This window comes from Pituophis catenifer, unplaced genomic scaffold (assembly GCF_029215685.1).
Source record: "Pituophis catenifer annectens isolate HBS135680 unplaced genomic scaffold, rPitCat1.0.hap2 SCAF_1, whole genome shotgun sequence".
NCBI lineage: Eukaryota > Metazoa > Chordata > Lepidosauria > Squamata > Colubridae > Pituophis > Pituophis catenifer.
The window spans coordinates 195,314,590-195,327,920 of record NW_027256881.1 but is presented as its reverse complement, the minus strand read 5'-3'; the positions used below and the strand labels follow the sequence as shown (position 1 = coordinate 195,327,920).

Below are 13,331 nucleotides of genomic sequence, written 5' to 3'. Positions count from 1 at the left end.
TGATGTACAGATTAAAAACAAAACAAAAAATCTAATGTAAGAATCAGGGAAACCAACAGGGATTTCCCAATCTCCTTTATACTGAGCTCATTAAAGTGGAGTGACTGTCAAACACTTTTTCCCAGACGTCTCATCATCAACTTGAGTTGCCATTGATGAGATAATCTGTCCACTAACTCACTAGCAGCTTTCCCACAAACCCTCAGAGCAGTGGATGCTGGCTGAAGAAGGAACAACACCATCAACTCCTAAGAAAAAAAATAAAAAAAGCCTATCAATGGTTTAAGCCAGCGGCCCTCCACCCTTTTAGGCATCAGGGACCGGTCCAATGGAGAAAGGTTTTTCTGTGGACCGGAGGGAACGTGGTTTCGCATTCTGCCTCCATCTCACGGATGGGGGTTTCGCTTGTTTGCACGGCTCGGTTACTAACATGCTGTGGACCGGTGCTGGTCAATGGACCAAGGGTTGGGAAAGGAAGAAAGGAAAGTAATTTTGAAAACTGCTGTTCCACATGGTCTTCTTACTGTGCCTTAGGGAGGAAATCAGTAGTGCTGCTAAATGTATATATATGGGTAATGGTTCAGCTGGCCAAAAGTGAAGGCTTTTGTACTTCTGTTGTTGGGGAAGTAGAGAAAAGGAAGAGAATCCTCTCTTTGTCTCTTCTCCACCTCACTTCCATGTTCTTGAGCCATGCATGGATCCTTCCCAGATGTCTTTGCCAAACCTGATGGTTTTGATTTAGTTTCTTGAGATAAAAGTAAAAGACAAGGTGGCAGTCAAAGGGAGAGGAGGGCAGGTAGAAGATCAGAAGAATGAGGCAGGGAAGGTAAGGGAGGCTGAGACTGGCATAGTAGGAAGTGGTGATTGCTGGTGGGAATAGTGATCTCAACGAAAGACATACCTGAGAGGATCAAATCATCAGATTGTTTTCTTACTAAATCACAGAGTTCGAGACTCTTTTAGATAGAGAGACCTACACAAAATTGCTGTCAGAAGAAAGTTGAAAGTATGAGAGAAGTGCCAACACCATTGCAAAGCTCTACAGCTCCACAAAAACTATCCAAAAGTCCCGATTTACTGTACTGAGATGGGAAAGTTTCACCCACTAGAGTTTACTAATGTGAATGTGGCCCTCCTAAATAGTCTTCCAGGAGATCCATATTCCCCTGGGTAGTGGTGGTGGTGGTGGTGGTGGTGGGGAAGGTGTCATGAGATTTGGTTCCCTTTGGAGACAACACAGGAATAGTCATGGAGACATGGAGCTCTGCAATCAGATGGAAGGCGCAGTCCTGCAGTGGGTTAGTTGGATCCCAGCAGACCACTGACCTTCAAAGATGACTCCTCCATGCAACTTAGTGTTTGCTTAGGTAGATGTCTTCTGTTTTCCAGTGGAAAACACTATTTTCCTACCAGATCCAACTTTGCCTGTGTCAGCAGCAGGCTGGCCCTGAAATGGAGGCTCTATTGTAAGTCTCAGCAAATGATAATCTTGCAACTGGAGCAAGGGCACTGTGTCGATGGAGCCTTAAGCCTCTACTAGGGTTATTCTAATTCCACATTCATACTTTATTCCTAATTTCATACTCCAGTTGAGCCCTTTGTCCTCCTTCATACTTCTGCAGGGTTCAGGTTGGGTATCAGGAAGAACTTCCTAACTCTGCGAGCTGCCACATGGAACAGGCTGCCATGTGATGTGGTGAATTCTCCTTTGCTAGAAGTCTGAATATATTGTACTAGATCCTGTACTGAGCAGTGGATTAGATATCCTCTGTGGTACCTTCCAATTCTGTGTTTCTATGATGCTGTGCTGCAACCACAAGCGTGGTAGACTTGCCAGTGTTTTCCTGCTGCTAGAGGTCATGGATACCAGGAAGAACTTTAAGAAGTGGGCAGGCAGAGACTCAGTTCCCCAAAAACTGTTCTTGACCCACTTAATGTAGCCAGGTGCTGCGAGAGTCAAAAATAAGGAACTGTAATTCCATTACTGGTTAACTAGTTATGTGAACCAGCCCTCCAAAGATCAATGCCAAGGATGATAATCTGTACCTTACTTTTTGATTTACTTTGAGAAAAAAATGTGTGTTTTGCCACTAGTGACTTACAGCGTCTTCACAGCATTCTTAAAGTGATAGAAAGCCTGGCCTTGCTGTTGTTATTTTGGCACAGTGATGGATGGATGTGTTTAAAAGATGCTAGTGGGGACATGGCCAATCTCTCTGTGACACACACTTAAAGTGTTAGTTCTCAATCACGTATCACAATGTAATTGATTCATCATTCCTATTAGTGTCAATCTTGCTCTCCTGGATAGAAAGAATCGAAGAAAGAAAGTCAAGGCAGAGCGAAGATTAAGGTGGTGAATATGATGTTGATAATAAACAGCTTATGTCCTGTGATGATGCCTTTAATATTGTTAAACAACATCTCTTTATCCCCGGTCCTTGGGAACAGGTCTTTGTATTTTGAGATTTTCTCCAGTTCTTTCTCTTCTCTTCTGTCGTCTTCGGGTACTGCAACATCCACGATCCAGACTTCTTTTGTCTTTCTTATCAATATTATTCTTACTATTAACTTAAGGATTTGTTGGGGACTCCATCATTTTCTGTCATAAAAGGGCTTTTTCCTCTTGCCATAGGATTCCCTGTCATGTCCATTAATGCCCTGCTGCTGCTCTGGCCATGCCTTTCTGGTTCTTTGTAAGCAAATAGGGCTTCTGTGTAGGGGCTATGGTGACGTAGTGTTTAGAATGCAGTGTTGCAAGCTAACTCACTGTTCACTGCCAGGAGTTCAATTCTGACCAGCTCAAGGTTGACTCAGCCTTTCCTCCTTTCGAGGTGGGTAAAATGAGTACCCAGATTGTTGGGGGCAATAGGCTGACTCTGTAAACCTCTTAGAAAGGGCTGTGAACACTGTGGAGGAGTATATAAATCTAAGTGTTATTGCTATTGCTATTCTTTCTTACCACATCCAGCCCAGGATATTCACAAGTTAATGGAGAAAATGGCATTAAGATTGTCACTTATGGAAAGCAACTTCTTTCTCAGGGAGATAACCTTCTCAATCATAAGAATGATTCCTTTGGTTTATGATTTGTTCCCTGCTGAGGTTTATTTTTTCCTCCACAGAAGATTCTGACCTCATCTACCGTACCCATAGCTTTGAATTCTTCCCCCGTGTAAGCAGCTTTATGAGCAAACTCAAAAATTCCACTATGATCACAGCTTTAGTGCTTGCCACCTTTGAAATATGATGCCCATGTCAGTGTTTTAATTAGCACCCCTTGGGTTATGCCAGCCCGCCTGGCAAGAAAAGTGCATCTCTGCTCATATGACTGACAGAGGGCATTTTATAGTTATATCATCTGAAGCCACTTGCAGCTTCTTTTTCCATTGGGTCAGGAAGAGGTGAGAAAAGAAAAGAAAACTGCTAAGAAAGTAGCTTCATAACGTCCTGTGCAGGTCCATGAGGAAACCACAAGTGCAATATCAGGGCTATAGAAGACCCCAAACAGAAAAGCTCAACTAATATTGATGAGGAACCCAAACTATGGATAGATCAACCAGAACATCCCAGATAAAACTCTAGAGAGAGAGAGAGAGAGAGAATTGAAGTCTGATGATGATCTGTGTGAACATTGGTTGGTTATTTATTTAAGGAATTTTGGCATAGAAGTTAAAGGCTAAAGGTATGGGGCTAGAAATCCAGAGAGTGTGAGTCCGTGTCCCATATTAGGCATGAAGCTAGCTGGGTGACCTTGGGACAGTCCCTCTGAGAAGAAGTCATGGCAAACCACTTCTGAAAAGAAACCAGCCGGTCACCAATCAAAAGTATGTAGGTAAGCAAGCAGTAGTGGGTTCCTCACCTTTGCTACTAGTTCGGAACTGGAAGCATGCTTGTGCGCGTGCTCGCTTTGCTCTCGTGCGCGCTTCTGTGCATGTGCAGAGCGTCCGTGATGGCATCCGGGTGGGGTGGGCGGAGCCTCCCGCCACCACCACTACCAGTTCACCCGAACTGGGGTGAACCAATAGAAACCCACCACTGTATGCAAGTATGAATACTGTATGTACATGCAAATATATATAGAGAGAAATAGATGGTTAAATTGGCAATAACAAAAAAGAGTTATTAGCCCCAATCTGTCTTTTTTCATCAATGTAAAGAATAGCAACCAGGACTCTGTGTCACAATTTATAGGATTTTGCACAAAGAGACGAAGAAAATGTGAATTCTTTAATCCATATCTTTAAAATCATTGAAGAGAAACCTTTCCTCTTAGATTTCTGTCCCCATGAGAGTCCCAAAGGTGCTTTTCCAAAAGGCAACTGGACTTGCTTGTTCCTTTTTTCCTTTTTCTTTTTGCTTTTCATCCAAGAAGCTTCTTCAGATCTAACTTAGAACTGAAGAAGCTTCGTGGATGAGAAAGGAAATATTTTCAAGGAAAAAAAACCAAGAAAAGCACTTTTGGGACAACCGAGACCTGGATGATTGAGAATCTCCATAGATGTTTGGAGATTATAGATTATAGATTTAACCCTGGTGGTACAAACTTAATGTCCTTCAACAGGACAACATATACTTGAGAAGACACAAAAGGCCTTCCCTCATTTGCATCTAACCATGGCAAAATCATATCCTGGCAACCTCTTGTTTTTTACTGTCTCCCTAGCAACATCCTTATCTCCAGTTCCAGTTCATTAGTGAGGTAGAGTTAAGTTGTTTTAAGGAGTACCAGCATTAAATATGTTTAAATACTACTCCCCTGCCCTTATTCCAATGTTATGCAAGGCCATTCTCAGTTTGTATCAGATTTGGTAGGATTTATATCACCCATTCCTGTGAAGGGAAGTGAAAGGAATACACTGATTGAAAATGGAGGCAATAGAGAGGGGATAAGAACTGGCAACAGGAAATTCTATGCTGGCATAGTTGTCTGCTTTCTCAAGTTCTTTGATTGAACAATGGGGAATGATTCTGAATTGATATTCTCCATTGAAAAGTAGCTACTTAGATTCATATACCGCTTCACAGTGCTTTACAGCCCTCTCTAAGCAGTTTACAGAGTCAGCATATTGCCCCCAACAATATGTTGGGTCCTCAGTTTACCGACGTCGGAAGGAGGGAAGGCTAAGTCAATCTTGAGACTGTGGGACTCGAACTGCCAAATTGCTGGCAGCCGGCAGTCAGCAGAAGTAGGCTGCAGTACTACATTCTAACCACTGCGCCACCACGGCTGCCGTTTTGGAGGCAACAAAGCATTTTAGCATTTTTATGTAATTTGTATCATTTGGTGTGTTTTAATTGGGCAAATGATGGAATCCTATACATCTTCCTATTTCAAATTAGAAGGTTTGGGATCAATAGGGATTCATGAGTTGATTCTTGCCTACTACATCTTCTTTTCTTATCGGGCTTTTCCAGACTGCCATTTATGTCAGCTGATAGAAAGCATTATTCAGTGGCTGGGATGGATCATACCCATGGAGCACAAAAATTTTGAGTGCGGACTATCACAAGTGAAAAACCATGATTGTTGGTTGTAGTAAACTGCATCTAAACAGAGAACTACAATTAAGATAGATAGTTACATGGTGTAAATGAATACATGTATGAATTTTCTTGGTTAGACACTCGTATTTAAAGAAGACACATATGGGAGATTGCAGAATTATTTACACTCATACAGTGAAACATTTTCCACCTTTAAATCATGACTTCGACATTTATTACTGAAGTTCCATTGGAATAATAGAAGTCCAATGTAACCTACAAATCACAATGTCAATTTATGCAGAAACTTTAAGCATGAAGAGAGAGTAAATAAGTAAATAAATAGATAATCTGAAAGCCCCATTACTTGATTGGAGAGGGTGATTGGTTTTTTTTTTTAAATGAGTTTAACGTTTTATTTTTATTTCGTAGAATATTTTTATGCAGAATTAGAAAATGTTAACAAGATATTTAAATCCATATTCACAAATGTTTTTGTAACAACAGTTTGTGTCATGCTGTATATTGGCATGAGTGAAATCAGTTCTGCAAGGTTACTGTCCTATATTTATATGAGGAAGTAAATCCTATTGAATTCAGTTGAACTGCCGTGACTAGACACACAGATTTGCATCTTAAGCTTTGAAAGGGCAGACCTTTGACCTGGTTAAATCTCACATCTGGACATGGGTACAGGAGATACCCTTATGTTTTCTTGCGGTATTATTTCATTTTTGTTGGCATTGAAATTAAATCCTCAAGATGGAGATGTTATGGAAACATGCCTCATCAAAAGTAAGGAATGAAGTCAAGGAGGAAGTGGATGGAATTGTAAACAATCAAAAAACCAAACAACCCCTCATGTAGGAACAATTCAGGTCATCAATAGTCAATAATGCTATTTCCAATAGATTCAGGATACAGAGCTAAAGCATTTTATGGATGATTAATTTGGTCTATTGAAGTCCCAGGATGCCTTTTGGATTTGCATCTTTAGGCAGTTCTTGGTTAGGAGAGAGGTGGAACTGGGATACTCCATTTGTACCCAAGAGTAGCTAACAGACCTTGTCATGGGCTTTGCCCTCTTTATGGTCATCAACACACAAACTGGAGCTATGAATGGACCGGCAAAATGAAGATGCTTCCATATATTTTCCATATATTTTCCTTTTCACCTGCTTGGGAAGTGCACAGGGGTGAGAAATGGCATTGAAAGTAGTAGGGGGGAACCATACTTTCCTCCATGCCCTAATAGTTCTAACCTCCATAAAATTGGTGGCATTTTAGAAAGATTGGGAAATAACAACTGAAAACATTCCCTAACAAGCTGAGGCATCCTTCATGCTCTGAATCAGGGGTGGGTTCTAAAATTTTCTACTACCGGTTCTGTAGGCATCGCTTATTTTGTGGGCGTGGCTTGGTGGGGGATAATGTGACTGGATGGGCGTGGCCAACTTTTTTTTTTTTTACTTTTAAAAGCATTTTTTCTACAACCTTAAGAGGTTGCAGAAAAAAATGCTTTTAGAAGCCTCTGACAATCAGGCAACTCAGCTGGGATCGCCAGAGGCTTTTAAAGGCATTTTTTTCCTACAACCTCTTCGGCTGAAGGGGTTGCAGAAAAAATGCTTTTAATCATCAGAGGCTTTTTTTTTTTACTTTTAAAAGCATTTCTTCGGCCGAAGGGGTTGTAAAAAAAATGCTTTTAAAAATTAAAAAAAAAAGCCTCTAATGAGGTGGGCGGGGTAAGCGAGTGGCGACTGGGACAGGGACCAGTTCAGGGGCATGGTCAGCCAATGTTATTACCGGTTCTCTGAACTACTACAATTTTTTACTACTGGTTCTTGCGAACCGGTGCGAACTGGGAACAACCCATCCCTGCTCTGAATCATCTGACTTTGTGATTCATGCCAGAAGTGGCTGAGCTTGCGTAGAAAATTAATTTATACTGATCAATTCATTAGGGGCAGTGGTGAATTTTTTTTTACTACTGGTTCTGTGGGCGTGGCTTGGGTGTGCTGTGGCATCATGGATGTGGCAGAGGAACGATACTGCAAAGTCTACATTTCCACCCCACTCCTGGGAAAAGAATATTGCAAAATCTCCATTCCCATCCCACTCCGGGACCAGCCAGAGATGGTATTTGCCAGTTCTCTGAACTACTCAAAATTTCCGCTACTGATTCTCCAGAACCTGTCAGAACCTGCTGGATTTCACCCCTGGGATGAACCCTTATACTGATTGAAGTGTTATTAGGGTAAGCAAAGAGCATTTTCTATTTTGGTATCCCATATTCCTGGAGATATTTCACTAAAAACATTACTATATAGCCTTGTTGAATGCTTTCTTAAATATCTAGAACAGAACAGGGGTTTAACTCTCGGCCCAGTGATTTTATTAAGAAAATCTGTTACTTTTTGTGTTTATGTAATATGTGGAAGCAGAAACTTTAGATCCCAAGAGTGAATGACAAGTTTTACACAAGGCTTCTGATTCATGGTGTTGTGGGAATTCTAAAAGATGGCATATTGGACCCCCTTTAAGGCAAATTGCTGTAACCAATTTATAGCTTAAAATATGTCTATATTATCCTTACATATTTCTTCACACTGATTGATATTTTGAAATATCAGAAGGAGGGCATATGGATATTCCTTAAAATGCATGAATTAAGACATGGTTTTTTTTGGATCTTATCGTTTGTTGATATTAGGATGTTCGCTGAAGGAAGTTTGCACCCTATTTTGTTGCTATAGCCTCTGAACTATATATGAAAACATTTGGAACAATTGAGAGATCCTCCTGAACAGGGATATTGGGAGCTACAGGACAGAGGTGGGCTAAGGAAGTTTCCTTCTATAAATTTCCTGAAGTTCACTTACTCAAGGACAAACCATGCTCTCTCACTGAATGTCCTTATTTCAAGCTTGCTGGCTTAATTCAAGGAGACGGCCAGCAAAAACCGCAAGGGTTCCAATGATGCAAACTAACATGAAGATGCCAAGGAGAAGATGATCCACCACCATTGCAACAAACTTCCATTCTTCTGCAGCCTGATGGATAGAAAAGAAATGTAAGGAAAATAAATTAGAGTTTTCATAAAAAGCCAGGAGTAATGTAAACAGATTTTCTCTTCAGAATTTTTCTTCTTTTGATTGACCAAAGATATGATTGGCAATGAAAGTCAACATCTATAATGACCATGACATATGGAAGACTGTGACTTGGAGTGTAAGAAAAACAACAGAGGTTGAATTAATAAGTGAAATAATAATAAAAAATAAATATGAGGAATTGAAAGTAATGATATAATAAAACAAAAATGAGCTAAAGACAAAAGTAAATGAACAGTACAAAAGACATACGTCCCTTCCCCATATTGTTAAATAAATGTAACATATTTTTGGGTTTTATGGTTAATTTCTCAACAAAGATATAATGAGCACTAACTATACAGATTCCACAATTCTTTTGACCAATTACTGTATTGTACTGATATATTTATGTATCAGCTATTTTTTTTCTTTTTCTGTTTGCTCATTCACTCTTTAAAATGTTTAATAAAAGAAAAATTTGGTCAAATAGAGACAATGAGCACTGACCACGTTGCACAACAAAAATAAAATAAAGCAAGATTTGGTTGTTATTGGAAAGTGAATTCCAAACACACAATTCATCCTACAGATAGAAAGATAAATGATTTGGGAAGGACCAGATAAAAGCTCTATTTATCCCAGAACATATTTTACCTGCTGTTACAACAAGCTAGATTGTTAGAACAAAATAGATTGTTTCCAAATCTATTTACTGTATTAAACAATTATTACATTTTTGGCCAGAAGAGGGAGCCAATTACCATGCAGTAACATTTGACTAGGTGGCTACTGAAACACTGAGCTGGAAAGAAAAGACAAAAGTTTCTTGTAGCAACAACTTTTTAACCTTTTGGGTATTTGGGGAATAATAAACCTTGTTACCTGTCTGGCACACTGCCCTGCTGAATTATAATGTTTTATTTAGAGGGGTTTTTTTTTTTAAATCTAAATGGAAAGATAGAATGGTACATAGAAAACCATCAAAATCAAGTCTCATTTTTTATTTCTAAGATTTCTCTAGAGCAGGGGTGTCAAACTCGATTTCATTGAGGGCCGCATCAGGGCTGTGTTTGACCTTGGGGGTTGGGGGGGGCATGGCCAGGGTGGATGTGGCCAGCTCAACATCTCTTTTTAACCATGATGGACTGCTGCATCCCTCTGCCAGCGAAAACAGAGCTCCGTTTTTGCTGGCAGAGGCACCGCAGGCTGGTCCTTCACTATTTCCAGGGTGGCACCTCAAGCACCTTGAGTTTGACACCCCTGCTCTAGATTGTAGATTAGATTTAATAAGACTTTTCTGGAAGAATAAAAAGAATGGGCGGGTGGGTGGAATCCAGCACTTTGTTTGGAAATATTCTCATCTCTCCATGGGCTGGGGAAATCAAATGGCTTCCTCCTAGTAAATGGGGATTTTCTATCTGGCCATCCCTTTTGCTGCAGCCATTTTAAGAGAGGGCCTGTGATATATTATCAGAGTTCCAAGTAATGCCTCGCTGAAGCCCCCACCCCACATCCATGGGAGATGCCCATAATAGATAAGGCCAGGAAACCCTCTAAAAGCCACCTAGCCAAGTTGTCCAGAAAAGGGTTGGATTCTGTACCCAAACTTTGTGGATATGCATACACATCACTTATCTACACCCCCACCCCCACCCCATTCCCCTTCAGAATCAGCCATATTATGCAAAGTATCGGAAGAAAGCAACAAATAACATGCACAGGAAATTAAAGAGAAGAGTTAAAAAAGAAGGAAAGAAACATAATTAATTCTGGTGTACGTCAACACTATTCACTATGCTGTAACTTCCTTTCTATTCTTGCAAATGATTCAGTCCGTATGCTGGTTCTAGGAATGTGCAAAACTCACCAGTTCAGAAATCCAACAAGTTTGGGAACCCAGAATTTTCTGTTTCCCTTCTGAATTGTGCTAAACCTACTTCAGACCATGCAGTTTGACACTATCCAAAAATAAATTCCCCTAACTAAAAGCAGATTGTTCTGGACCAGTGAGTATTAAATGTTCCTAACTGAATTTAAATATTAGGCTCACATTTAATTTAATACAATATATACATTGCTTTTTATTCGTATTCTCTATACACATTGCTTTGCTTTTTGAGGATTACAACTTTCTTGGTCTTCCCTGTCCTCTTGATATATTCATTTTTTCTTTTTTTTTTAGGCACTAACATTTATAGAAGTCAATTCCACTCTTCAACATATGCTCTTTTCACCATCCTCTCAATTCCTTTTCATCCTGAATGATTTTATCTCTTTCATTTTTAAGTTCACTTACTCTGCCGGAGGCTCCTAATTTAGCCTGTTTTCCCTGCACTTCAAAAAAACAATTTAGAATGAAACTGAAGTGATGGAATGCTGAAAGGAATATTTTAATTATGTGTATAAGATGGATAATAATATGTTGAATATGTTAAAAGCTTTTCCCCCCTGGTATTTCCAAAACCAATTTTAATTCTGATCAAAATTGTTCTATATTTCTTAATCTTAACCTTTTCTTGCTCTCTTGGACTGTATACTTTGCAACTATTTTTTCTCTATAAATTATACATAGTCTTCCTCTTGATATAGTGTAGTTCCTCTTGATATAGATCTACTGTAACTCCACACATTTCTGTGGAACTTCATAGCATAAGTCTTTACTGTCTGACCAAAGCAACTTCCCCAGCCTTTATGAATATATGAATACATTTATTCTTAAATTAAAACAGATATTTTAAAAGCAGATCTGCACCAAAATTCTTGGACCTGTAAGTAATCCAATCATTTTTCTTTATGCTTTCGTCTTGTTCTTATTCATTTATTCGTGTTACCTGATGTCATATTTTTCTTCTTATTTTCATTCACTGAGAAAGTTGCACAAGGTTTTTCAAATATTGAAAGATACCTCTGCTTTTTCCATTGTATAACAGGCAACTTTCACCAGCTTATGGATTTCTTCTTTTATATACACCTATAACTATCCAGATGACCTCCATTCATACTTTCTGATGTGTGTTTTAATCCATTTGTTTATATTATGTTTATTTATCAATGTCACTGCACAAGATTTGTTCTCCGTCATGCAGCTGTTTCTCTTTCTTTCTCTTAATTTCATAAATACAAAAGACCTTTTTATTCTTTTCTTCATTTTCTTCATGTTCTTTACCATGTAGTCCTTATCAAGTTGCAATTTTCCATATGCCATAGTTATCAACTGATGAAACGGACTCATCAATACAGGTAGTCCCGCCACTTACAACAGTTCATTTAGTGACTGTTCAAAGTTACAACAGCACCAATCTGTTGACACTTACAATCATTGCAGCATCCTGATGGTCACCTGATCAAAATTCAAGTGCTTGGCAACTGACTCATATTTATGACAATTGCATTGTCCCAGGATCATGTCATCACCTTTTGCAACATTCTGCCCAGCAAAGTCAATGAGGAAGCCAGATTCACTTAACAACCGTGTTACTAATTTAACAACTGCAGTGATTCACTTAACAACTGTGGCAAGAAAAGTCGTAAAATGAGGCAAAACTCACTTAACAAACGTTTCACTTGCAGCAGAAATTTTGGGCTCAATTGTGGTTGTAACATGAGGACTACTTGTATTTACCTACATCACCCATTAGGAATGAAATTCACCTGAGAAGGCTCAAAACAGTATTATCTACTTTGTGGTTCAGAATATTTTGGGGTTTTACATATTCCAAGAGCGCTCTCTCTCTCTCTCTCTCTCTCTCTCTCTCTCTCTCTCTCTCTCTCTCTCTCTCTCTCTCTCTCTCTCTCCCTCCCTCACACACACACACACACACACACACACAGAGACATGAAAGTAATGATTTCAAAGGATTCACATTGGATTACTAATTCTTACATTATTGGATTCTTGATCTGATTTCATTGACTCGGCAATGTATTTGATGCCTTCAATTGCACTTTTAACATCTGGATTTTTAGTAAGCGATGTCTGGAAATTCATAGCTGCGGGTCCTTGTTTCCCTGAGATTTCAGAGATATCTATGTCCTCAGTGAAAATCCTGTTCTCCTGCTTATTTTTGGATGGACGTTTCATTGTTGAGAAAAACATAAAGTTTGGAATTGTTTCAATAAATATCTGAAAGAAATAGATACTGATTAGAGAATTTAAGCAAATTACTATATGTCACTTCTCTTAATCTCAAAAGGAAATAGATGACAGTACTATTTGACACTGGGATGCTGGGACTCAAGGAAGCAACTAGTAGTATATTCAGAATAATTCAAGTTACCCACTATTGCTTACTTGTTTAATGATTATTAAGTGTTCAACTATTGCTTAGGATGGGAAGTTAGAATTACATGGACTTTTATCAATTTTTAGAGCAAATACTGTTTTTTTTTATATATATATATATTTTCTGAGGTTTTCGCGGGTGTTTGTATGTAGGTCTTTGGTTATTCGGGTTTTCTCCCGCGTAAAATTGGAAGTGTCTTGGCGACGTTTCGACGAAGTCTCATTCGTCATCTTCAGGCTGGTGTTTTCAGCTTCGTGCTTCTAGGAGCAATGTGTGATCGCAGCTGTTTCTTCCTTATAACTGCCAGTGGGGGTGGGAGCTGATTGGGTGGGAGCTTGGCTGTGTCCTGATTGGGTGGAGGCTTGGCTGTGCTCTGATTGGATGGGGGGTTGGCTGTGCTCTGATTGGATGGGGGTGTGTTCTGTTTGGGTGGGGGCTTGGTTGTGCTCGGGTTAGTCTGAATTGCAGG

General features: G+C 39.5%; 1 protein-coding gene across 1 annotated transcript in view; it reads right to left on the bottom strand.

Annotated features, from left to right (window-relative positions):
- Positions 1-5,757: 5,757 nt before the first annotated feature.
- Positions 5,758-13,331, bottom strand: part of CHRNA1 (cholinergic receptor nicotinic alpha 1 subunit) — a 27,130-nt gene continuing 19,556 nt past the window's right edge. Inside the window, exons 8-9 of the mRNA XM_070934333.1 lie at positions 12,463-12,702; positions 5,758-8,537 (exon numbers count right to left, since the gene is read on the bottom strand). Of these exons, the coding sequence (XP_070790434.1) occupies positions 8,406-8,537; positions 12,463-12,702 (372 nt within the window). The 3' untranslated portion in view covers positions 5,758-8,405. The remainder of the gene's footprint in view (positions 8,538-12,462; positions 12,703-13,331) is intronic.